We start from the raw sequence: 25,091 nt of genomic DNA, 5'->3' as shown, positions 1-25,091 counted from the left end.
AACTAGATGGGGGTTATTAAATACATAATTAAAGATAAGAAGAAGTTTTTTGGAAGAGTACTGAGTGATACTAAACGGGTATAGTATTGGGAAACGGATTCATTTAGCATCCTGTACATAAACGTATGCCTTAAGGTAGGGAATTAAGACGGATATAACTCTGAACTCTGAATGTGTATTAACTTTAGTTTCAAAATTGAACAAACTTTAAACAGAAATCATTTTAAATTCTATATATTTTCTATTTGAGTAAAGAGGTCATATATAAGCATTCTTATACACAATCAGATTAATGGCTGTGTCAAAGGATTTTGCTTTCTAAATCCCTCAAGCGGTTTCGAACTCCAACCAAAGTCAACACCCACTGGAGCCGCATTACGGAGCGGTGGTTGACCAACCGAAAAGTTCACCTCAATAGCCTTATCGATATGCAAATAAAATGAAATGCCAGTCCCTGTCAATGGGATTATGTTGTTTAAAGCAAATAATTGCATTTTAATTAGCAGCGAAATAAGTGCGATAATTGGCCTCGAGCCGGAGAGAGTCTGGAATCGGAATCCAGCCTGGCCAGGGAACCTAGGGTGTGGGTGAACATCTGGGCCTGGATGTGGCAGCGTAGTGAATGAATCAGATGCGGCTGGCTTTATTAACCATATTATTATTTCATTTCGATGCGTGTCATGCAAATTTCTGCATTTCAGCCGCTTTTGCCTTTGTTGGTGCTGTCGGGTTCGCCTGCCTTTTGGCCGCGTCACGTAATTAAGCGGTTTTATTTGCGGCTTTGCCGCACATTAATTGGTCATGTTAAATGTAAAATTTCATTTTCGCAAAAAACACGAAACGTTTCCATAAATGAAATATATTTAATTTTTTCCTGTTCGTGTCGCCATATTTCAGCATTTATGAAAATGATTTTGTAGTGGATTATAGATGAACTCGACTGTGGCCTGTTAGTTGTGTTTTGTCAGTTTGGCTGTCCGGTCATGCGGCTTGTATTTCTGCATTTGAATCTCTCTTTTTTTTTATTATTTTTGCCATTATTGTGTATTTCATCCTTAAGCGGACCAATTAGTGTGTTATGACAAAGGATGCTTGTCCAGTTAGACAGGGAATTTATGCCATTTTTTTATTCAGCACTTTGCTCTGATTGCTCTTTATTGGATGCGTTGCAGCAGCTCGTTTTACGTCTTTTAATTATCGGAAAATGTTTAATAATGGTTTTAGGCATATATTTATATGTTATTCAATATACAACAAGGGTTAAAAATGTAAATTATTTGATTTGTGATTAGAGCTTTTGTCACCATTTATTAATAATTTTACTGCTTTAAGTTATTTAAATGAAAACAACAGAGTTTTCAAAATATTTGCACAATATTTAACCTTAAACTAATATCTTTTTTGACTAAAATTCAATCAAAAGCAAGTTGCATGTTTTCTAATTGCAATCCAATCATAGGGCGGCAGGCATTTCCATTCCCATTTCCATTTACCTTTCACCCAGCTCCATTAACTCGGACAACAACTTGGCAATACCAAATACCACCCACAAACATAACCGCAAGAAACGGGCCAAGCTAAGCCAGTGGAAATGGCCAAGAACAGGCCTCGCGATTATCCACACAGTTCATCGACGAGGGCGAGAGAGTGGCTTAAACATAAACTTTTTCCATTTTCCTGCCTGGCCATAAAAAATATGGATAAGGGACAGCCGAGACGACTTTCGCCTTGGCCTCGATGTTAGGCGAAGATTTGGGAGCTCGCCGCCTGTGCCTTTTCCGGATTTCTTTTGCGATTTTCCCAATCATTTTCGGCATTTTAATGCATGGCAGGGCGGAAAAGCCTACAAGGCAAAGTCGAAGGCTCTGTGGCCTCGTGGCTCCTGAAAACGTGTATCAAAGTTGATTATCGTGGAATATTTTTCAGCATGGATTGAGCCGGAGATTTGTGCTTGTGGCCTGACCTGATTTGCGGCCCCAAAATCCTAAGCCCTGGGATTTGCGCCTAGATTGGCCCGCTCCGGCACCTGCTGCTGTTTGTGTTTGTTATAAGTTTGATGATGAACTTGTTGAGAAAAAGTTTGGGCACTTTTCGGCTGCCAAAAAATGCAACTTTAATGGCCACGAAAACAATAAACGCCTAATGGAACACGGTTAAAGATGCGACTCCTGGCAAGGTGCTAGAAATTGAGTGTGTTGGAATGGAAGCGGAAACGGAAATCATATGGCACACGGCACACAGCTGCAGATGCCATAAAGGTGCTTGGCTTTTATGTCCAGCGTGGGAAAGCGTGGAAAAGTGTGGAGAAGCGAGGTGTGGAACTTTCGCCTCCGCCGCACACACACACACACACACAAAGAGAGACCCAAAATAAACGCATTAGGTTCTCGGAATTGGAATTGCGGTTGCAGCTGCCGGCAGAAGTCGAATGCCCAACAAGTCATAAATCAAACACGTTTAATTAAACTTTACGCACCGGGGTTTCCCCCTCCAACCCGCGTATCCTTCGAGCCTTTTGCCTTTCCTCCGACCCTCTTCTCTCCACAAAGATGTAGAAACTTTTCGACTCCGCCACTAAGTAAAAATGCAATTAGAATTGCCAGACCAAAAGGACTCGAATGGAAAGCACCGATCTGTGGAAATGGCCACGCCCCCACCCACGCCTACCTCTGAGTTCTGGTCACGTGGCGGTACGTGCATAACGGTTACTTGCACTGGCGGAATTGTAAACTAGCCCCAAGTACCCTTAAAGTTGAAGTGCATTCGAAGGTGCTGCTATCACCTAAATGGCTGCAATCGCAACCAGCTGCTGTTCGGTTTGTTTAGGGCCACAAAAAAATCACACAAAATTTGGCAATTCATTTTTAGTACCATTCGAAATTTGTGGGTTTGAATTTAAGGATTCTTAAATAGGTTTCCTTGAGTCACCAAATGGATACCTGTTCTCTTGGCCAAGTTAGTTGCATTGCCGCTTTTTAGTCTTTAATTTTTCTTCGCAGTGTTCATTTTATTTTCCAGATTTTTAGATTGACCTTATGGCGCCAGGGGCTCTGTTTTAACTACAAAAACTTCTCCAAACTTGCTGTTCTACTAAGTCTTAGTATACATTTTTAAGAGCAAGAACTTCCAAAGGTATTAGACAGAAATGTAATCCCATTCCAAGCAATTTTCTTTCAACACAATAAAGGTTGGCATTTAATTTTTCGAAATCGGCTTATATAATGAGCGCTCCCTTAACTTCCTCCAGTTCTGTGCTTTCATTTCATTTGGTATTTCCCAAAAGAAAGCCACAACTTGTTAGGAGCCGCACAAATGCACTGGCAGAAACTGTGAATTATGTGGTAAAATGTTTTCTCGCCACCTTCGCCTTGCAGTTATCACTCGGCACTCAGACCGCACCACCCACGAAATGGAACCACCCAGAGCCCAAACCGACCAAACCACCCACCGCCTGTCATTGCGAAGGAAATCACGCAATAAACTAGCGGCGAAAACAAAACTTTAACTACTTTTTCCGCTGGCCGCAGAAACTCAGTGGGAAAACTTTTTTGAAACAATACAATTTATATTTATGCGCAGAGGCGACGGCGATGACAAAGAGGGTTTGGGTTGGAAAATGCTCGGAAAAGTGGGTGACTGACCCAGAAAATGGGCGGCAAAAGAAAACGCTGGCCAGCATTTTGGCAAAGAGCAAGGATTCAGCGACGGCAGGAGAGTTTATTTTTAAGTGTTGAAAATAACTTGACCCACATTTGTGTGGTTCCCCTTCTGGACTTCTCTCTACCCCGTCTGCCTTTTTCCCCGGTGTTGATAACTGTTTTTCCGACCCGCCCGGACAAATCCCCCGCAAACTCCTCGAAAAACTTGTCCATGTCCATTCAGAGGGCTCAATGTTGAACGAAGCTTAGTCCGAAACTATTGCCAAAACTTTATAACAAATTAATTGCATTTTAAGGGCATGCAAAAACCAGGGATGCACGAAATATTCAAATTTTCATTCGGCTCACTGGACTGTGATGGAGTTTCCCAGATACAAATGGGGCTCCCGTCTGACCTCGACTAATTTTCGCTTTAGAGAGACTCAAATGACATCGTTAAAATGTAATTACAGTCAAACTTCCATGGGTTTAGCCAAAAATATAAAATGTTCTCTGAATAAAAATAGAAATTTTAAAAACAAATACTAAATATTTATGAATTATGAATATGTATTTATCCTTTCACTCTTTTTCTTTAATATTAACGAACCATTTGAAAATCTAGAAAATAAACTTAGACAAGTTTTAGTGTAAAACGGGGTATATTCGAAAAGTAACTTATCGAGCTTAGTTGCCACATTCTGGTCCATTTTCATAATTTTCATTGCTGTTTATTACTGTCAAAGGGTTAATTAAAACGACCCAACGGAGAAGGAAAACTGGATTGTTTGCCAAATAAACTTACCCAGTTTGCTAATTAGTTACGAAAAGAAATCGTGTTTGCTCTCGTTTTGTGGTTTCGGCCATGTCGCAATCACAGTCCCAAAGCCAAAGCACTGTTTGCAATCGATACACAAAACCTTGGCCAATTAACCCCATCCCGGGCCGTCTTGAACTAGTTTGGACCCAAAAACAATACAATCGGAGGATGAAGAAGTGGCAGAAGAATGATGAAGTAGGGAGCTCATAATGACCCGAAATCCTTTCAGCCCAAATGGAAATTCCCCAGTCGTGCGTATAATTGGAATTAATACAAAAAGCAGCTGAGGAATATCGAACCACAAGAGGGCGGCATCGAGCATTGAGAGTGGGTTAAGCAATCGGATAGTTTTGTGCCCCGCAGGCCAGATTTAATGGCCAAATCCTGCTCGGGGACCTGACTTCCTGAGAGCTTGATTAAATTTGATTTGTTAGCCGACAAAGAGGTTTCGCTACATGGGCTTAACTGCACTGGAAGAAAACATGTATAATATTTAAAATATACATATTTTGAAATTTTCAAGACTTTCTCTCTGGGTCAGCTATAATACAAATCAGTTTCTAACTAAAAATTAAGACAAAAATATTGCAATATAAGTTAAATGTTATTTTCAACAAACCTTAAACACAACAATTTGGTTTTCTAAATATTAAGTAAATATCTAAATCTGACCATTGCTGTCTCCTTTTTCTCTCAGTGCACACATGTGGTACATTCGTTGGGTGTTGATGGAACTTATTGAAATTATCTGGGCTGCGTAATTTGTTCGTGCCGTAGGGCGGCAAATATATTATGATTTTTGGCGATGTGAAGGAATCTAAGCATGCACATATTTATTTATGTACATATAATCGATGAGTCACCTTTGCTTACATTATTATTATAATTTCCTTCGAAGTCTGTCGCGCTTCTTCTTCCTCCTGCTTCATGTGAAACGCCAGCGGGCTTTTGTTGTTATCCCTCAACAGTTGAAAACACATTTGATTAATGGATTTTAATATTTAATAACTGTTATGGAATGTGGCGAGTAATTAAACACACTTAAGCTATATTTGTATAAATTTCCGTGCGTGATAACAAAACATTTCCGTTTACCGCCGAATTTTTTATTTATCATAAAGCGATCGAGTTTAATCGAATAGTATAGTATAGTCATCCTGCTCACACGATAAGGAGGTTAGTTTTGTTATTCCTGAGGTGGGTTTGGTGGATTGCACTTTTAAATTATTTCCAGAGGTTTAGGAACTATTGGACAATAAACTGTAAATAAACCCATTTTATTAAAAATAATAAATATCTGTTTAATGTGTAAAATATAAATACAATATATTTATAAAGAAGGAAAGTTATTTTAGCTATATATATTTTAAAAAAACATATTCTTAATATAAATATTGTGTTATATAAATATATTGTATTGTTAATACATATTTTTCTAGCTTGAAAGCGGTTTAGGATACCTTTAAATGTGCTTCATCAACCTTTTTCTTCATATCAAATTGTACTAGGACCAAAACTTGAACCAGAACATAGAAAAAATAAACCAAACTAGTTTGTTTATTGAAAACAAATAAACCGCAGACTTTATAAGTCAAACGATGGCAACGCAGATAATCGGAGAATAGCTCCAGCTGTAAAAAGTGATTAAAATTTTAGACATATTTTATTTAAAATATATACTACCTCCAATTGAAACTCTCTTTTGATCAGCTCCATATGGCTAAATCTCCGCAAGATGTTACCTAATTTGAGGCCACTCCTGCGAGTCACATTGTCCACAATATTCATTAGAAGACTTGCACTCCAATAATGTGTAATAATCACACATTGTCCCACAACTCTCGTGTATAACGAGGTTTCTATGGTTCGATTGCCAAATTGAACACCATGATATACCAGATTCACATTAGTTACAAACAATTTTAGCAATAGAAAAGCGATCGGAAAATCGAAGGTTTCAAAAACTTCGCGGAGGAGTAGCTGATTTTCCGCAAAATGGTGGAAAAGTATCCGAAGTTTATTCAGCGACTTTTTGGATTTGCTTTCAGTTAAAACCAACGAGTTGCGCTCTTCGTGATTTAGCAAGGAGCATAAATCCTTGAGAGCTATCAACGTTCGCTCACTCTGCAACTGGAGAACTAAAAAGATCACACATACTCCAGCCGTCATGACAATCACATATATATACTGACTGATATGGGACACAATCATTGTTCCTTTGATAATACCATAACCCGTATCGATTTCCATCAAAATTAAAGTTCCAAACAGAAGACTGAGATTGGTAACAACAAAAACCTGAGCAAGTACTATTTGAAATCTCTTTCGTAATTTCATATACTCTGTGGAATGACCCTTAACCTTTTTGCACTTCTGACAGTGATTTAAAAGTTGTTCTCCCAACCTTAGTAGCTTTCTTCTTTTAAACCACATCATATAGCCCCCGGAGGAAATAGCCATTATTCGGGTAATGTTGGTTAAATTAAAGGCCCACTGGAGAACCGAATTGCTTCTCATATAACTTTCTTCGTACATGTACTGGGGAAATGCGAAAGGCATGAGGATCAGGAGAACTCCGTGCAGACAAGCCGTATAGATGAGGTACCACCGTTGTGAGTGTCCAACAAGAAACTTTCCCTCTTCCAGGGGAGCCGGGACCAGGCCGCAGCCAACTCCATATATGTAGAAGAATTTCAGCAGCATGACGAGAAGACCACTGTTACCTGCAAAGGACGACTGTCAACTGAACGGCAATCGATGGAAGCTCCGTTATCCTGCCGAAAATCAGATGACCTGCCAACTCATCACCCTTCCATCAAAACCGCAAAGGACTTTCACCTAATTACTCTTTTTTCGAGTTCAGAACTTGGGCAGTTACCGGGCTGCCTTTACTACAACATGTTGCATTCGAAACTGTGTCGGGTGATGAGTTTAGTCTACTACCATTCAGTGTTTTTTGCCCTAATGGGGACCACTTTAAGGATACGCTCTTATAGAAAATCCATAAGATTGGAGAAGGCTTCAAGGTCTTACCTTATATATAACTTCTGTGTTGGAATCTTTCTGTTTTGGAATATATACTATATGGTTCCTCAGGCCTTGGTGGATGGCTATATAAAATACAACATAGTTCTACAGTGGAACTTCTTTGTGATGATTATTCTTAGAATACTGGCTGTTTTGGGCTGTTATGTTACCATATGGCTAAAGCGAAAGGAAATTATTCAGCTCTACAAAAACTCTCTGGCTTATTGGAAGATATTCCGGAAAATAATACAAGTTTTAGTAAATAAAGAAGATCTCGAGGAGTTACAAATAACTCTGGCCAGGATGATGTATCGACAAATAATAGTGCTCTATGTGGGTTTTATGTTCTCCTCAACAATACAATACAGACTGCTCAGTGTTATTAACAAACAAAGTTTACTGGCTTTAAGTGCACGACTCACCCACTTCCTGCACTTCATAGCAGTGAAAATTGGTTTCTACGGGATGCTCTTGTTGCTTAATCATCAGTTCTTGGTTATCCAACTGGCCTTAAACAATCTTCACCAGAAGAAGTCCGGAAAGAAATGGAAGACCTTGCGATCTATAGCCTCCATGCACTTGGAAACCCTTCAGCTGGCCAGGAGGATCTTTAGTTTATATGACATCATCAATACTACGGTGTTCATCAACATGTTCATGTCCACAATAAATATTCTTTATCACGCTGTCCAGTTCAGCAATAATACCATTAAATCAGATAGATGGGACATTTTATTTGGCAATGGATTGATTGTTTCTAACATCTGGGGAACCCTGATGCTGATGAATATGCTGGATAGGGTAGTGACCTCGTGCAACAACATTGGCCAAACACTCAGGCAGTTCAGTGATCTGCCAAATGTTAGCAAGAAACTCCAAAGAGAGGTTAGTCAAGGATTTAAAGCAAGATTAAAATATACCTAATATTTATCTTTCAGTTGGAAGTTTTTACTATACAGCTGAATCGCAATCATTTGGTCTACAAAATCTGTGGAATTGTGAAACTAGACAAGCCCGCTGGTCTCAGATATATAGCATCCATTCTGAGCAACGTCATTATCCTAATGCAATTTGATTTGAGGAAGCAACCACAGCCTAACATTCATCATCGGTATCAAGCTTAATTAAGCAGGAACCAAACAGAAGTATAAAAATATTGTTAATGTAAGATTTCTTTATATAGCTTTGGAATTTCAATTTTACCTATGCTTTCTAAATGTGATGTAGAATTGAGTTTAAAAATAAAGGTACTTTTACATAAAACTTGAGGTATGTAATGTAAGTTTTAGAAGTAGTTAACTTTATCTTACATTATGAGCTCCTGAAAGAAAGCTCCAGGACTTAACGTTATAGCAGCGGTCTACAAAGTATAATTTCGAATTGAAAGCTTTTCTGGTCCATGAGCTGTGTTTTCTAGCGGATAACTTTTATATTTCTATAATTATATTATAACTCCAAAACTTTTACTACTTTTATGGTATTTAAAACTTACATTTACATTGTACTTTACATTTTTATCATATCAGACCACTAAGGGTATTCGACTATTTAAATATTATATTTATAATTGTTGATATACTGCATTATAATTTTCTTAAAATAATGAAAAAATTTATGAAAATTTACATGCACCTTATTTCTCAACCATATATTTTATAAGCAATCTGACACAGAACCAAGACACTGGTTATTATGTTCCTGGACATTGCGTGAACGGATGAGTTGCTCAGATCAAATAATCCCACGATGTGGAGACGTCTTACCCGTTTTGGATTCAGTTGAAGTTTTCGGTTCAGATAATAAATGGAAAACTCCAACTAAAGTGAAGATTTATTTGATGTTTTAGTTATTAGGATATATATTAAGTATTTACCTGTCTTGAAAGAATCATTCCATGGCTATTTTCATATGTGCTTGCCAAAAAATTGACATCCGAAAATTTTACCACACGTTGCAAAAGATCCCACCATTTCCAGCGGTTTATCTCAAAGATGGAAAACTGCATTATAATCTCGATGTGATGAGTAAGAAATAGGAAAACACAAAATATTCCCTTCCACACATTGAAAGTCTGGTCGAATTCAATGAAAATCCATAGACGAAACAAGGTGGCTATGTTGAAGATGTAAGTGGTCAGCAGGTTGAAGAGTAACTGCCATTGGAAGATGTCCAAAATTTGCTTTAGGACCTGATCCAAATGGAGGCAGCGTTTCCAAAGTTTTCGCCACCCTGGCAGGATTTGCTTCAAGCCCATCTCTCGAGGAATACCATATCTTGGGGGCAAAGCTTCCAGGTCCTGAATCATTTCCTGAACTCTCTGAGAAAAGTTCACCAGCAGCCAATTCCCAGCAATCTGAATCATGTACACCGTTAAATCCACATAGCTCATTAAAAGAATCATGATCAAGGCATAAACAATGGAAGCCAAGTGATACGGAAGCATAGATCTCTTGAATTTAGAGTCTTGCTCACAACGAACAACCGAGTCTCGGGTGATGAGCTGCTGTGTGAGGAGCACAAATCTGGAGCTGGTCAGCAAAAGCTTGCACAGACACATTCTCCGGCAATCGTTTCCAAGTGCAAAGCGGTATTTTCGCAACATTCCCATCAGATCATTACCCAGCTCCTGCAATCTACGTCTCTGTATCCAAACACTGAACATTAGGAGCAGCATGGTGAGGAGTTTGGTCAGTGCCACCACATTATAGACTACTCCGAACATGCCCACGTTTGGGCACTTGTAGATGTTGCCCGTTAGCATTGTCAGGGCAAATGGCAGGAATCAAAATATACGCCACATTAAGGATGACGCAGTAGATCACCGTGGGAACATGGTAGAGGATAAAACGATGATTCCGGGAGTCATATTGTAGATTGCATAGTCCTATCAAGCGACTCACTTCGAAATAAATCCGCAGAAGGTATAGTTGAGCCATTTTGCTGGACCTTTAAACTGGAACTAAAACCTACAATGAGTGTATTTGACCAAGGGTCAAACTAAGGGGGCTCCTGGGACTTAGAGGAGTGAAAATTATGGTAGGTCATGCAACCAAAAACCTTTAGTTAAATATACTTAGTTGAAGGACATTACAAAACTAAATAAAGATTGTCGTTTTTAAAGAATGAAATGCTATTTAAAAGCCAAAGTATACAAAAGTAATATATTTCAATATCACCATGCAATATTGAAACAAATTTGTATTTTTGATAAACTATTAAAGAAAATATTAATAAGTTGTATATATATATTAATCAAAACTGAATTACTAATACGCATTAATGTTACAATGACGTGATAGACAATCTAAAATAAAACCAGAATAATAAATGCAATTAAAAGATTGTTTAAAGTTCAAAATCAAAATGGTAATTACTAAACGCTATAATTATCTGTAGCACCGAACAAATCAAAGCGCTTTTGAATTTGTTATCTAAAAATTATTCATTTATTTCGCTATCTTTCGTTTTGCAATTTCAAGTGGTTTTCTAGATGTTGGCTGGTGTGTTTGGTTTGTTCTTATCAAAATACCGCTTGGTTGCTTGGGGATCTATGCTTATCTTTATAGGTAGTCGGTAGTTCGTTAAAATGTAAGCTTATGCAATAACTACCGCAACGAAATGATGATGCTGAAGCGTATCTTATCGAACCGAATCGTTCTCCTATGCGTTAACTAGAAACTAATTATAAATTCAAGCATATTATATAAAATCACACAACAATCTCTAATGCAGTTTTGCACTCGCTCTGACTTCGTTGTAAATGGATACACACTATATGGAATATACACTCAGATAAGTTTGTATACATCTAGGTTACGGTGGGTCGATTTTTAGAAATTTAAAATTTTAAGTGATGGTAGGTAATCAATAATATCTTTCATTGGATGGATTGGTTTGAATTAGATACTTAAATTCTGCGTTTTGGAAAATCTATTAATTTAAAAACGGCAACCAATGTTTTCATTATTTGCATCTTCATTCTTTCAAAATTCTTTTTCACTTTTAAAGTACTTTTAAAAAATCAACCCACTTTAATCTAGGTATATGTATGGTTAAATGTTAGGATGAGTAACATTCCGTGTTTCATTTAGCACAATTGACATCTACAGTTAGTAATTAACCCGTTCATCTACGCCACAATGTGGCTGTTTTTGTTAAGATCGGTGAGCAGCTCGGCGTCAAGATCTTCGGCCTCCAGAAGATCGTTACAGGCATCACCGTTAAGTGAATGTGGAATGCTTGTTGATAGCACCATCCCTCGACCTCCACCGCTCCCCGTGCCAATTGAAATATCATCGGGCGGGGAATTCCGACGTCTCTCACGTTCCCTGACAATATGTGGCGCTTCATTGAACTCGTCCAACTCATCCATGCCTGCAAAGCAAATGAAAAATTTTGAAATATCAAATTTCCATAATAAATCAATCTTTCTGACCTGCATATTTGGTGCCCGCTAAGAGCAGATATTGGCCAGCTCTATGTGGCCACAGTAGACCCGTCATCACGCAATAGGCCATGCAGTCTGCTGAGTTGGTGATGCCCTGCAGCAACTTGTAGCGCCACATGGGGCTGACCTGCAGCGCCACAATGGCCACGATGGGCAGGTAAATAAACCACACCAAGCTGGAGGCGCCTAGATGAAGCAGAAAGTCAAGTTTCTTCGTGGAGTGCTCATACTTCATTGTGTTGCGCAGTTCGTAAAGGAACCACATCATAAAGGAGGTGCTGTAAGTAAACCATATTAGAGTGAAGCAGATTCTAAATAATATTAAAAGACCTACCGTAGTATTAGGACTATCCAGCCAGGCCAGGTCTGGTATTCGTCAATGTCGGACACCACATCGACTTCCGTCTATAATCAAGTGAAATATTGATTTAGTTTGAAACTCTAAAACATTTGTGTACTACTAACCCTATCCCAGATATAAAGGAACACATGAAATGCGCAATATGGCACCCAGATGGACATTAAGATGATCCACCCCATTCTGCTGATTTGCTGCCTGGTGACTGCCCATCCCTTGGCTAAGAGCAGCAGGATCAACATAAAGGTGGTACGGCTTAAAATGTCCAACACATCGCCCGCCGCCTGCAATCTTGGCTCGCCAACTCCATTGGCCGCGTAGTGAATCAGATGAGCGGTGATAAGAGCCAGACTAACAAATTCGCTTAGCAGACTCAGGGTAAACAATTTGGTCACTGGATGCTTCTGCCGCCGCACGGCATAAATTTGCATGGGTAGCAGAACGATATAGACGAGCAGGAATACTAGGTACATCTCCAGAAGGTTCTGCTGATCGTATGAGTACTGGTAAGTTAGTGGATGTGCGGCCGAGTTGTTTGGATGCAGGTTGACCAGGTGGATATCGTAGTGCAGGGTGTTGAAAAGATTGCTGCTCAATTTACTCAGCTTGGGCAGACTCTCGTGGGCGTGCCACTGGCAGGTGGTCTGGTTTTGATAGCAGGCCACCAAGGAGAGGTACCAAAATCTGTTTGGAGGAGAGTTTCAAATTATTAGTTATTATTTAACTTATATTCTTCAATCTATAAATAGTGGTCTTTACGATTACCTCATAAACCTTACGACTTACATAGGTCTAAACAAATAATTTTAAAACATTAAAACAGTAAAATTTTCTTACAACTTGTAATTATTTAAAGTCACGCGCGAGAGGATTTGTGTTTCTTTTGTTTCTTATTTAAGTACCTATCAAGAGGCAAGTGTTATCTGAGTTGTTGAGAAATAAATAAATTCAGTTAAGAGGAAACTCGTTAAAAGTAAACATAGATAACTTCAATATTGGGTCTTAATTTATCTGGTTTCCTGTGACAGTACGAAAATGAAAAGCAGAAAGGCTTCATAAATATGAAGTTATCAAATTTCAGCATAAAACAAAGGAAAAGTTTATTAAAGTATTCGAGATACAGGCGGTGAAATATGATTTAAACTTTTCTTTAGACAAATGAGTAAAGTATTAGCAATATACTTTTAAGACCTTTAATATCACTAGACTCACCTTGGCTCTGCTTCCAGTTCGATTACATAGGTGAACTGAGATCCCGGAACGACGTTCTCGGGTGCATCCTCATCACTGCACAGCTGATTAGCAGGACACGGAACGTGTCGCAAGAAGTCCCTTTTGGCACGGGGATTGCACTTAGAATCGTAGGCGATCCTTTGAAGGCGGGAGAACATCCCGGTGCAGGCGGCTTCCCGACTTCTCTGGCTGCGGTTGCCGTAGAACTCGAGGAAAGTGTTTCGGTCCAGGACGACGAGCGTCAATGGAACCGCATATTTATCTGGAGACGTGACATTTCCATATATGTATCCATAGCCATTTCGTCGTGTGGGATCCGCCTTATTGAAGCCGAATTTCACCAGGAACTGGAAGAAGTCCTCTGTCTGGAACTGTCCGCTGATGTGGGTGGCATTGCTCGTGGGCAGGGAAATCGTGATTACGATGCAGATCAATCCCAGAATGGCCATGCTGTGATTCCAAAACCACCTTTCACTTCTTATCAGTTGTCGTTGTTTGGATGCAGCTTCTACCTCAGCTCCGGAAATCCTGGACACCTGCTCCTCTATTTCGGTTGCCTCGTTGGCACGACCGACTTGCCAAGGTGGCGCCCCTTTGTGCATAGCTTGCAAGTTGGCTGGCAGCAAGGTCTATTTTTATTTTTGTTTTGCGGAAATTTCCACAATTTGCATCTCCAGGTATCGATTCACGATAGACAACGATAGGCTTAGTCTTTTAGTGTGACCGCTGAAAAATAATCAAGAGATACCGTCTGAATGTGGAAAATATACTTTTATTTTTAAAATCATTTAATAATGCATATGCATTAAAATAGTGCAGCTAAACCGATTTTCACAAATTCCAAGTTATGAAAATTTAAAAAATTGAACCTCTTTTGTTTATTTATTTTTTAAATTGGTTTGCAATAATTTTTTTTATTAAAACAATTTCTATGCTATTTATTTTCAGGACACCATCGCCTTATGTTTTATCTGTGCAAATATAAAAGTAGTAATCAAATATATGGGATTATACTGCTTTAAATATTGAATAAATCATAAGAATGCGTTCTGTTAATATCCGGCTAAAATAAATTTTAAAAAATACCAGAGCGCATTACCCTGTTATTGTCATATGAAAAAAATTCCTAACTACACACTTTATAAAGCAGCGGGCTAAAAGCCAAGACATCTACCCAACAAATGCACTAAAAGCTAAGATGCAAACCTACTATTTTAGTTGATGGCTGTTGGGAAATTTAAAAGTCAAGGAAATTTTTGAAACTTAATAACATTTATAAAACCTCTGGACATGCATAAAAATTAAAAATATAAAACTTTAAAAATATTTGGTGTGTCTTGAATAACAGCTAATGATAACAAAAGCATAAGTAATCTGAAATGGGAAAATGTATCTTTATAAAGGGAAGAACAAAGTCCTTAATAAATAAAAAACTAATTTGGGGCATTTTTTTAATTTTTGACATTTTTGGGAAAATCCACATTTAAGATAAACCCAGTTTTAAATTTTTATGAAATGATGAAGGGTGGATAAGAGAAAAATTCAGAATATTTATTTACCCAAGGCAAGGTAATTTATCAATTCCCAAGTGAAGTTTTCAACAAAGACGACCATATTTGGGATTAACGAACAATGAAACTCTTTAGCATTTGCCCAAATGGGCGTCTTATCTATTTTATTATTACAATTTTAAGCTCTCCCACTCCTGCTCTTTGCTCATGCCAATGTCAATTTTGAACAATAAATTTCAATAATTCCCAAATTTATGCGGTAAAGAGTGTTGCTACCCTTTCAGCCCACCGAAAAAAACTTCAAAGTGCAAAGTTGGGTAATACGTATTATGTATGTAGCTCCCAAATTCCGCACCCTAAACTGGATGAGCTTCCCTTTCGCTTCATCATTCAAAATGCAGCCGGCGGTGGAGAGGAAATTCTCGTGTGGATTGTGGTTTGCCACGCCCCTCTTCCTTCCAAAGGTGCAAAAAGCAAAAAGAAATCCACACACTTTGACAATTCCTTTGAGATTTGATTGCGGAAGGGAGAGCGGTTGAGAGTGTGCGAAAGGGAGAGTGTGGTTTTGCATAAAAAATATGAAGCCATTGAAATGTAGATTTTTCCATTGTGATGTTGGCAGATGAAAACTTTGATTCTTAGAGCAGATCAACCGAAGCTTACAGCAAGTAATATATATCCTCCCTTTTTCCTTCGATGACCCACTTTCTCGACCATTTTATCACTCATTTATTGATGACGCCGCAAAAACGATGGAATTGCAGAAGGAACAGAATAAATTCATGAGCTTTCTTAACTACACATAGTTTTTGGCATTTGTTGACAGTTACAGTTCACTCAGTTGTGCAAAAGTCAAGACAAATACAATAAATGGGATTTCCAGGGGGTTCTATCTATATATATACAGTAAGGATTCCCTAGCTTGACCATCAAAAATGTATATTTAAATAATACTTACTGCTTTTTTAAGGAAAGTAATTTCCTTGCGCCTAGTATATACTTTTTCTAATATGAAAACCAAGACAATACCATCATCCCATTCATATGTTCAATATATAGACAATTACCTATCCCTTCTCAAACAAGCTTCACTGTACATATTTTCAAACAAACAATGGCTGGAGCAAAATAACTTACTACAAATTATTCGGGCAAATATTAAGCACACATAACATGTGAACACGACGGAAAGTTCATTTCAATGTCTGCCGACGACCCCAATAATAAAATCCGACAAGGTTGGCAAAAATACAAAAGGAGCGCAATTTGTCGTCCCTGTCTGACAGGATCCCACCCTCTCTCTCTGGCACTTTCTAAACCCGTCTCGTTCTCTTCGATTGAAGAAGCAAACAGTTCATTGAAATGCCACCGACGAAACATGGACAATAAAGGTTCAATGATGATGAGGTGGAAAAATTGGGGAGTTTTGGTATGATTTTCGCCAACTTGCAGAAAGTACATTTTATTTTTGATTAGGCCGGCGCGACTGTTTATGTTTGGCCAATAAAAAGATGTTCGGAGCAGTTGGTGTGATTAGGCAGATACAAGTGTCCAAATTTCTTCAACAGAACGGTCAGGGAATTTAGGTGTAGTTGGGATTGATGAGGTGGATAATACTTCCAGTTTTTCGAAATTATTTTCGTACTCTTCTTTTTTTTTTGATATAACAATAAATAAATTTATTTATTAATCGTAAATCTTAATGGCTATAAACGTTGAGAACAACAATGAACAAATAACACAAATACATAGCAGGAAGGAATTAACAAATTTGTATAACTAGATAACGAGAGATCAATGCTAAATATTAATACTATTAATACTAATGCTAGATTACTGCTTTCGGACTCGAGAAATTTGGGGTCCTCTTGTCTATAGATCGGCTGGATGCCTTCGCTTTAGACGTCTTCTGGTAGTTGCATTAGCCAGCGAAGGAGCTAAGTGGTTGGTGTGGGCTGTGAGACGATCGTTGTACCGACTCGAGTGCCTGTTTATCTGTTCCCTAATAGAGGGAATGTGGAGGTCATCTTCTAGGGTTTTGTTTCTAACGTACCAAGGCGAATTCGCAATCATGGGCAACGCCCGGTTTTGAACCCTTTGTAGTCCGAAGCCAAGCCCCAAAGTTGGATGCAGTACATCATTCGGGATTTTATAGGATGGAATTAAGAATTTTCATTTTAATATGATTATGAAAAGAGTTCAAGAGTTAACCTCGCATGATGATATGAAAATTTTCACACCTATCTAGAAGGCTTTGCTTTTCAATTCTGCCAAGTTATTTGTGCTGAGAGCTAATTTCATGAGGTTTGTTTAATTTTAATTTTTTATTTTTAATGCCAAACGCAATTTGTAGATATGTCTTCGACCCGCGATAAACTGTACATGTGCACCGAGTGCTTTCAAAGATATCCCTGGAAGGATCTTTCGGAGAAGGAACATCGCTGTTTTCGCTGTCGTCTGGAAACGAAAATGTGCGCCATTTGTGATAGGAAATTCGAGCCTCGTCAGAAATCGCATGTCTACTGCAAACGCTGCGATTTCTACATGCTCACTCATGCAGCAGTTCAGCCTATTCCTGTCCAGGATCCTAATGTAGAGCCAGAGAGGGAAGAACCCTCTTTCATAGAACGCTGGAATGAGATCAAGGCGGCTGGGATTGTGGACGAGTTTTTTGGTGACTGAGATAATCGGGATATCTGCTGTGCCACTCAATTTTCATTGATGAGCTAGGTGCTCAAACTAAATCTGTTTTCAAATAGAGCATCAACATCTTCCCAACAAAAATAAATTTAAGACTTAAATAATGGAATTTCAAACCATTCCTTTAATATATAATTTTGCTTGGTCACCTTTTAATAAACTTAATGCGGCAACTTGGTAATTCCAAGCTTCTTAAATATGTATTAATATACACATATGTTGAGCAATAAAATACAGAATGAAATAAAATATATTTTATTGTAAGCGAATAAAGGATGTTCTTTAGTTAAGTTAATGCCCTTTTTGTGCTTAATTAGTTGCAAAACATGCGCCGCACGAATCGTGCCGTAAAGTAGTAGATAATTTCCGTGAAACTGAGGGCACTGCAGCCCAAGAAAAATCCGACAAGGCCGCCAATGTATACTATAAGTAAAGAGGAAAGTGAAATGCGAGAGGCCTAAGTGAGTAGTCGGAAAAACTGTGCAAGAGAAGACGGAAAACTCACCCAAAACATCGGCGAAGGAGAAGAGGACGTCCCGCCGGAGTTGCATCTTGGGATGTTCCAAAATACCCCATTGGAGATTAGCGCCCAGAAACCAGACACGCGAGCGCTAAAGAAAAGCCGGGAAATATAGAAAATGAGGAAAATATATACAGATAAGCAGATAAGAGAAGAAATGCGAACAACAACATAATCATCATCATCATCAACATCGTGAGCGTACTGGTAACAAGGCAAGTAAGCAAAAATTATTATTAAATGTAAAAACTTTCGCCGCACACAGCGCGAAAAAAAGTTAAACAAAACTTTTGGTTTGCCGCCCCTTTTTCGTACACCTCATCCCTAAAAATAATTGCATATTTCAAGGCGCCCAGTTCCTGCAACTTCTGCGCTTATTATTTTTTATAGCCCCGGACTACAATTTTGATGTTTGTTTAAGGCAAATGCCCCCAAATGTTTCGTTTTCTCCCTCCCTTAGCCCCTCTTGCCTCGGCGGATTTTCCTCAGTTTTCCGGGCATTTTTCCACTTGAAATGCGCGACGCAGCGGCGTCTGCAGTTGCCACTTAACGAGCACTAGATGGCGCTTCTGTTCGCCATAAACATTTTTACAGTTAAAGTTTACTTTATATTTTTTAATAGGGGATTTGCCATTTTTTCATTTATTTTTATTATTATGTGCGATGTACTTACGTAGGATTGCACAAAGAAGTTGGAGTCATCACAGTTGGCCAAACAATTGCAATTGATTTTGTATTTGTCCGATTTCAATGAAATTATCTCGCCTGTTTGAGATCGAATGGGATGGAATTTATTACAAAAAAAGTTAATACGAGGCATTACATGATATTTAAAGGGATTTTAGTATAAATTCTACAGAAAATGTATTTTTAAAAATGACGAGGATGATGGGCATTTCAGTCGATATTTGCATATATTATGAACTTTCCCTCACAACACAAGTTAGGAACCTTCAAAAATTTGTTAATATTGTCCCCTCATAATCTCCTCAAGCTTCTTCGTTCAAAATATTTATCCAGCTTATCAATGTCAACCTGTCCCGATAATCTTCTTTCCCTCGGCAAATTACTTCCACCTTTTCAATTACTCAACAGGTTGTCTATTCCAACCTTGACTTTCGACCATCCCCCGGAAAATTAAATTATGGTCACGTTCTGGGAAATTTCTGTCCATTTTTTCCAGCGACCGAAAAATTTTTAAATCGAATTTCCGGGGCAGGTTAAATATTTGCATGTTCCCGGGGAAGTGGAAATTACTCACGTTTAATTTTGACCAGGCAACCGATGCCCTCCAGCCCGCAAACAGGCAACCTTCGACCATTTCGTACTGGAAAACATAAAAGAAAGAGACGGATGGAGTGCATTGAAGCGAGACAGATAATCGTGCAAAAGTTGCCACTTAAACTACGAGTATTTAAACATTTTACGACCGAATTTGCGCCATAAAACTGGGCAGCTTTGATGCATCCCCATTCACATTCCCATACCCAAAGCGTCCGGCGCATAAAAGTTAACTTTAATGGAGGCCAATTAAGTGCAACTCTGTGTCCCAAAAATATGATTATACCCACAGAGGTTCCGGTAGAAGTGCGGAACGCATCCGCAGACCTGCAGAGCGAAAAACATTCTGCACTCGGAGAGGCAGAGGCCGAAACTATAGATGGGCACCGTCATCATTTCCTCGGCCTCGTAGTTGAAGCGACAGCTCCTTTGTTTGGTGCTGAAACTGCCGGAAAAGTTAAAAATACATTTTAATTTAATTAGTTGTTAAACTAAATAAAAACTAAACTAAAGTTGGTTTTTCATCTATAACACTGTTTTTACAGACTTGAAAGACTTGAATGGTAAAGACAGCCTTAGTACTAAATACACCTTTACAGATTAATAAATTTTAATCCTTCGACTCACGCTCTGGCCTCCTCATTAGTATAGATCTCCAGGGCAATCAGTTCCACTGTGGTATAGTCACTCTCCGGGAAGGTATACCTCTGCTTCGAGATGCTCGGCACATCCCCAGCACCATGAAAATAAACATCGTAGGCCGTCGAAAGGTTGATAATCTGCGCGTAGATCTCGCCATCCAGCGGATGAACTGTGACCCTGTCCCCGTGGTCCAACAGGCTCCAATCTCCGGAACGCCAATAGCTGCCAAGTGGCCAAGGAAAAGCCATCAAATCAGAACGATTTCCTGGCCAACAATTACTCACTCGAAGGAGTTGTAGCGAGCCACCAGCGAGTTGACTGAATGGCAAATCCCAAACTCCGTATGCGTCTCGTATATGAACATTTTGACGGCGGCGCCGCTGCTGATTTCCGGCTCGAAGGCCCATTTCAATTCGTAGAGGAGGTCCAAGTACTTGCTACTCGGAATCCCATACGATTTGTTCAGCGGCAGTGTCTCCAAGTTGTCGTAAGTGAGACTGGCAAGTTTCACAATAAAATCACGGAAATCCTCTTGATCCTCCTCGGACAAGAATTGGTCGGGATGGGCACTGTCAGTGTGTGGCAATAAAAAAGTACACTTTAATTTGATTTTTAAATAAGTTAAATAAAGTTTTTTAAGTAATACATTCTCTTTTTTATATTATTTTTAGCCTTTCAACTTCTTGAATAATTTCCTTAATTTTCTTTATATACATTTATCTATTTATTGCAAAAATTATCAAAATTTCATAGTGACTTAAAACCAATTTAAAGGTGTTAAACATCATAATTTAACCCCGAAAAATATAATAATATTATTCATGAAACACCTCTTTTACTTACAGTATATAGTCCTCCACTTTCAACTCATCGATCCGCTTATGCGGACACACTGTCAGTGATGGAAAGCTCGTGTTCCAGACCAGCTTATTCCGATCCATGGATATAACCATTGGCGAGGTCTGAAAGCGATGCCAGGTTCGCTTGCTCAACGAGATGATGCTGAATAAAGCCACGCAGATGAATGCAAACCAGAGCATGCTAAAAAATATGTGCGAAAAAATCTGAATGAAAATTCCCCAAAAATGTGGCGGAGTCGGAAAATGATATATAGATATATGGAATCGGGGGAATAATTCGCACTGCTGTTGAGTGTGCATTCTGCCGGAGGCCATAAAAATCTATTGCGTGTAAATTTTTTCTGTAAGCATTATGCGAAATATTCGCGACGAAAGAATTATGGCCAAGTCGAAGGAGGAGTCAATGAACGCATCAACGCTTTTGCAACCCTTTGGCTGGCTTTTCCTTCATTTTCTTTCGCCACCAGCAAACTGGCAAGAGTACAGACAGAGGACGCCAAAAATCCTTTGCAGAATTTGCCATTTCAGGCGAATGTCTTCTACAATGACATTTTGATGCCAGCAATGGCTCATAAAGCTTTCAACGCTTTCCCACACACACACACACACCAGCACTCGGCTACTTGGCTTTTAATTTTCCCCAAACATTTTCCAACTCTTTCTTATTTTTGTGTGAAGCTTTCTGCTCATGCGTTTTGGTCTTTTTATTTTATTTTTTGGAATTTTCTTCTCCGACATTTGAGTGTTGTACTTTGTCTAACACCACAGAATTCCTTTTGGACATCGCATATGACAGACTCATTGTCATTTCCATTGCCACAGCCATACCCATTTTCACATTTCCCACTGCCATTTTCCATCTCGTGCCAGTCTGGGCCTGCAATTTATGTATTTGCTTTGTTTCATCATCTCGCCACTCATATGCATAAAATTTGTGCGTGAATGAGGCTCAGTGATGCATGTTTGATGCCAAACATTTCTCGTTTGTAAATCGTGCTCAAGGGTTGGCTTTTTGTTTTCCCTTTTTGGGGATTGGTGGTTTCTTGAATTCCCACATAGTTCCTAGCTGAGGAATGCACTGGAAATGTGTGTGTGATATGGGATTAATAATGTAAAAATGCGGAAATCGAAATTCTTTAAATATTTAATATACAAAATCCTAGGGGAATGAGTTAGTTAAAGTTAAATATCTTATTGATTTCATTCAAAACTGAAGTATGATTATGACTTTTAATTACAATTTCTGAACGCTTTTCCACACTGCTTATGAAATGCAGAGTCGCCTCCAAAGGAATGGGCTTAACCAGTGACAGAGTTCAGGGCACTCGAAAGCCCGATGCCCTGCCATAGATTTCAGATTTCCCCCTCCTGGAAAACATCGTCCTAATCCTGTGCGTCCTGCGCCGCAGCGTGTTTTGCATTTGCATTTGCAGTTTTCGGTTGTGGATTATGCAATCGTGCACCTGTCGCTGCCACCCGAAAAAGGTTGGGTTGGGGGAAATGGTGGGGCAAAAGCCCTCATAGTTACCATATCAACGCTTGTGAAATTGAGGTTATCACATGTCAGCGACACAGACTCTTCCTCTCCGGTTTATGCATTTTCACTCCCTGCTTGTTTTGTATGCGAATGGGGTTCCCTTTCTAACCATTTTTTTTGTGGAAAATGCTTTAGTTTTTGAGGGCGAGGCAGGAAGAGCTTAAGTCGGGTTTTGTGATGGAGTTGTGCATAATCCAGAAATTTGTGCGTCACAAGCTGATTTTTTGCCATGGCAAAGCATATTTTGCCCTTCCAGTTTTCGGATCGCAGGGCGAAATAAATCTAAATTGTGCCAAGTGGAATTGGTCAAAGAAATAAATTTCCCCAGAAAAATGTTTGAAATAAACCCAACAAATCATTTCCATGAAAGCCTTCGGGGGAAGTGTATTAATTAAACCTAAGCTTTGCGTGACCCCCTTTCCTTCCTTTCATCTGGAATTCACCTTTGCTCCTTCCGGGCTTTACTTTCGGGCAACACCTGTCAGTTGGACTGTTTGCTTCTGGTGGAAAACTAACAATAATTGTAATTGAGCTTCATGATTTTGGGGGAGATTTCATAAGGTGCACTCTCAGAAAAAATAGTTAGCAGATGGCTAATGATTTAAGTCTAAATTATCTAAAAATTAGAGAACAGAAACAATGAGAAAGAGATTTCGATTCCTAACTTGCAATTTTAGTTTCTCTTTTTTGTATATAATTTTTGATATACAAATAAATATATTACGAAATAAATATATTACGATATCCTGGCTTAATTTTCCTGGCAGTGCCCGCTTGGCCCTGTCCTTGGCCTGGCTGTTATCCACTAATTAACCCTCAGTCGGCAGTCCTGACAGATTTCCTACCAACCACCGCATCCGCTTCCTTAACTTGTGCCCCTTTGGTGGAGTGTTGCCAATTTAAGCCTTGCCATGGCCAACGCGGAAAAGGGAAAGGTAGCAAAAGCGTCGGAGAATTTCCTCCTTTTTCCTCTCGGAATGTGTGTGTGTGTGTGTGTAATCCTGTTTGTCATGTCATGTCAGTTTTAAGGATTTATTGCACCGCACAAAAATACAAATTCCAGCAACAAAAATATTACTTCAGCCCACAAGATCTACCTTCCCCCATCGACCACACAAAACGGAAGATATGTAGAAAAATGTATTTCGCTTGGAGAAACTTTAAGTGCGGGAGTGGAGGAAGGGGCGGTCTCAGCAAGGACTCTTCCCCTTTGGAGCTGCTCCCTTATGGATCCCAATCGGAATCTCTGCACGTGTCCGCGGTCGCTGGATAGTCCTTTTAAAGTCCCCGACTTATAGTTTTGTATCGTTTTAGCTGGCACTTTATGGTTGCCGAGGGGCAACTATGGTAATCCTGTCTAAAAGTTTAACTTGCGGTTTTTGGTTGTAATGAGGTTTAGCTATAACTTCCCTTGTAATTTAATTGAGTGGAAATGTTAACTGGGCTTACACTGCCGCCTTTAAGGAGATCGAGCTTAAAAGGTATATCATATATCTCAGCTGCTGCTGATTTTCTTGCTTTTTTAAGACATTTCTTAATATTTTTACTATTATAAGAAAAGCAGTTTAAAGTTGGTATAACCCATAATCAACTCTTTAGCAAACATCCGAATTGGAAACGAGTAAACTCATCTTGATTGGTAGTTCTTTGCAAAGGTTGACGTGCGATCTTTTTCCAATTTTCATTTGGCCAGAACAAAACTTGTCTGCTGAGCTCTTAGTTACCATTGTCTGCCCTTCAAAAGCTGATATTTTCCCCATTTCAGTGTTTTCCACTTTGCATCCAAATCCATTGCCCAAATGCAGGCTTTGGAAGTGCCATTCAAATCACAACTCACCGTTCGACGAAATTCAGGCCTAGCTTGGCCAAATAAATGAATCCGTGTATGGAGGAGCCTTGCAGGAACTCGATTATGAAAGCCTGCACTTTGGCCAGGCAGGCACCGTGGCTGTCCCTCGGCTTTTCCCGATCTAGGTCCTGCTTCTCCTCCTCCTCATCGTCATCCTTTTGTGGTGGTTGCCATAGTGGCGGACGACGAAAGGAGCGAATGCTCCTGTTGGGTCCTTGCTGATTAATGGCCACGTTCCCATCATTAGCTTTCGCAATTGTTTTGCTGGCCGTGCTGCCATTTGGATTATGCTGATGTCTTTGCGCGGTGCCGGGAAAAATCAGTAGTCCAGGACCAGGACCTGGTCCCGACCTTCTGGACTTATCCTGCGGCGATTGCAGTGAAGCTGTCGACGAAGTCAACAGCGAGTCCTCGTTTTCATCCCAGCTGCTTCTCCGCGACGTCGATGTTGTAGTCCTTGCCGCTGCTGACGGCGCGCTGTCGTCAATTTTCGGTTGCATATCCTTGGGCGATGTTGCAAGACGAGATTTATGGTTGCAGTTTTAGGAAGTAAGTGGGCAAAGTCTGCGAAGAGGAGAAATTATGCATATATATTTATTTAAGAATACAAATTTAAAGATTTTTTAATACGCTCTTAAGAAGTCGCCAGCTTTACTAGGTAAGTTTTC

At 39.3% G+C, this 25,091-nt stretch overlaps 6 protein-coding genes across 7 annotated transcripts; 2 read left to right on the top strand and 4 right to left on the bottom strand.

The window, feature by feature from the left end:
* Nucleotides 1–5,909: 5,909 nt before the first annotated feature.
* Nucleotides 5,910–7,161, bottom strand: LOC108112161 (putative gustatory receptor 58a). The gene is made up of 2 exons (XM_017221910.1): nt 6,142–7,161; nt 5,910–6,089 (listed from the first exon to the last, which is right to left on the bottom strand). Exons 1-2 carry the CDS (start codon nt 7,159–7,161, stop codon nt 5,910–5,912), a joined length of 1,200 nt encoding a protein of 399 aa, XP_017077399.1.
* Nucleotides 7,162–7,356: 195 nt separating this feature from the next.
* LOC108112160 (putative gustatory receptor 58b) lies at nt 7,357–8,609 on the top strand. The gene is made up of 2 exons (XM_017221909.1): nt 7,357–8,370; nt 8,424–8,609. The coding sequence occupies exons 1-2, from the start codon at nt 7,357–7,359 to the stop codon at nt 8,607–8,609; spliced, it is 1,200 nt and encodes a 399-aa protein (XP_017077398.1).
* Nucleotides 8,610–9,125: 516 nt separating this feature from the next.
* Nucleotides 9,126–11,466, bottom strand: LOC108113227 (putative gustatory receptor 58c). The gene is given in 3 exon segments (XM_017223764.2): nt 9,126–9,302; nt 9,359–10,264; nt 10,266–11,466. Coding segments are annotated over 3 exon segments (1,239 nt in total). The 5' UTR covers nt 10,422–11,466.
* An 11-nt stretch (nt 11,467–11,477) lies between these two features.
* Nucleotides 11,478–14,221, bottom strand: LOC108113226. Its single transcript, XM_017223763.2, has 5 exons — nt 13,503–14,221; nt 12,398–12,974; nt 12,267–12,337; nt 11,921–12,210; nt 11,478–11,859 (listed from the first exon to the last, which is right to left on the bottom strand). Exons 1-5 carry the CDS (start codon nt 14,123–14,125, stop codon nt 11,615–11,617), a joined length of 1,806 nt encoding a protein of 601 aa, XP_017079252.2. The 5' UTR covers nt 14,126–14,221; the 3' UTR covers nt 11,478–11,614.
* Nucleotides 14,222–17,389: 3,168 nt separating this feature from the next.
* On the top strand, nt 17,390–17,835 carry LOC108112465. Its single transcript, XM_017222318.1, has one exon. The coding sequence runs from the start codon at nt 17,390–17,392 to the stop codon at nt 17,714–17,716; it is 327 nt and encodes a 108-aa protein (XP_017077807.1). The 3' UTR covers nt 17,717–17,835.
* A 212-nt stretch (nt 17,836–18,047) lies between these two features.
* Nucleotides 18,048–24,923, bottom strand: LOC108112159 (sodium channel protein Nach). Of its 2 annotated transcripts, none has more exons than XM_017221908.1 (9): nt 24,412–24,923; nt 21,021–21,218; nt 20,462–20,746; nt 20,163–20,399; nt 19,826–19,980; nt 19,516–19,581; nt 18,928–19,019; nt 18,240–18,345; nt 18,048–18,157 (listed from the first exon to the last, which is right to left on the bottom strand). In XM_017221908.1, exons 1-9 carry the CDS (start codon nt 24,921–24,923, stop codon nt 18,048–18,050), a joined length of 1,761 nt encoding a protein of 586 aa, XP_017077397.1. The 2 variants fall into 2 exon arrangements, with proteins under 2 accessions (XP_017077397.1, XP_041675689.1); XM_041819755.1 differs by having other exon boundaries at nt 19,796–19,974.
* Between the last annotated feature and the right edge of the window lie 168 nt (nt 24,924–25,091).

This window comes from Drosophila eugracilis, unplaced genomic scaffold (assembly GCF_018153835.1).
Source record: "Drosophila eugracilis isolate 14026-0451.02 unplaced genomic scaffold, ASM1815383v1 contig_90, whole genome shotgun sequence".
NCBI lineage: Eukaryota > Metazoa > Arthropoda > Insecta > Diptera > Drosophilidae > Drosophila > Drosophila eugracilis.
This window is presented reverse-complemented; position numbering and strand designations above follow the sequence as displayed.

What these genes read in the sequence shown, in the direction of transcription:
- LOC108112465 (XM_017222318.1), top strand. Translation starts at nt 17,390, where the DNA reads ATGTCTTCGACCCGCGATAAACTGTACATGTGCACCGAGTGCTTTCAA.
- LOC108112161 (XM_017221910.1), bottom strand. Translation starts at nt 7,161, where the DNA reads ATGCTGCTGAAATTCTTCTACATATATGGAGTTGGCTGCGGCCTGGTC. An exon ending in AAAGAGAGTTTCAATTGGAG is followed by an intron (nt 6,090 to 6,141) that starts GTAGTATATATT and finishes CACTTTTTACAG; the next exon opens with CTGGAGCTATTCTCCGATTA.
- LOC108113226 (XM_017223763.2), bottom strand. Translation starts at nt 14,125, where the DNA reads ATGCACAAAGGGGCGCCACCTTGGCAAGTCGGTCGTGCCAACGAGGCA. An exon ending in TCCTTTATATCTGGGATAGG is followed by an intron (nt 12,338 to 12,397) that starts GTTAGTAGTACA and finishes ACTTGATTATAG; the next exon opens with ACGGAAGTCGATGTGGTGTC. An exon ending in TGGATAGTCCTAATACTACG is followed by an intron (nt 12,211 to 12,266) that starts GTAGGTCTTTTA and finishes GTTTACTTACAG; the next exon opens with CACCTCCTTTATGATGTGGT.
- LOC108112159 (XM_041819755.1), bottom strand. Translation starts at nt 24,923, where the DNA reads ATGCAACCGAAAATTGACGACAGCGCGCCGTCAGCAGCGGCAAGGACT. An exon ending in TTGCCTGGTCAAAATTAAAC is followed by an intron (nt 19,020 to 19,515) that starts GTGAGTAATTTC and finishes GATCTCAAACAG; the next exon opens with GCGAGATAATTTCATTGAAA. An exon ending in ACTTCTTTGTGCAATCCTAC is followed by an intron (nt 18,346 to 18,927) that starts GTAAGTACATCG and finishes GCTTTTCTTTAG; the next exon opens with CGCTCGCGTGTCTGGTTTCT.
- LOC108112160 (XM_017221909.1), top strand. Translation starts at nt 7,357, where the DNA reads ATGTTGCATTCGAAACTGTGTCGGGTGATGAGTTTAGTCTACTACCAT. An exon ending in GCAAGAAACTCCAAAGAGAG is followed by an intron (nt 8,371 to 8,423) that starts GTTAGTCAAGGA and finishes TTTATCTTTCAG; the next exon opens with TTGGAAGTTTTTACTATACA.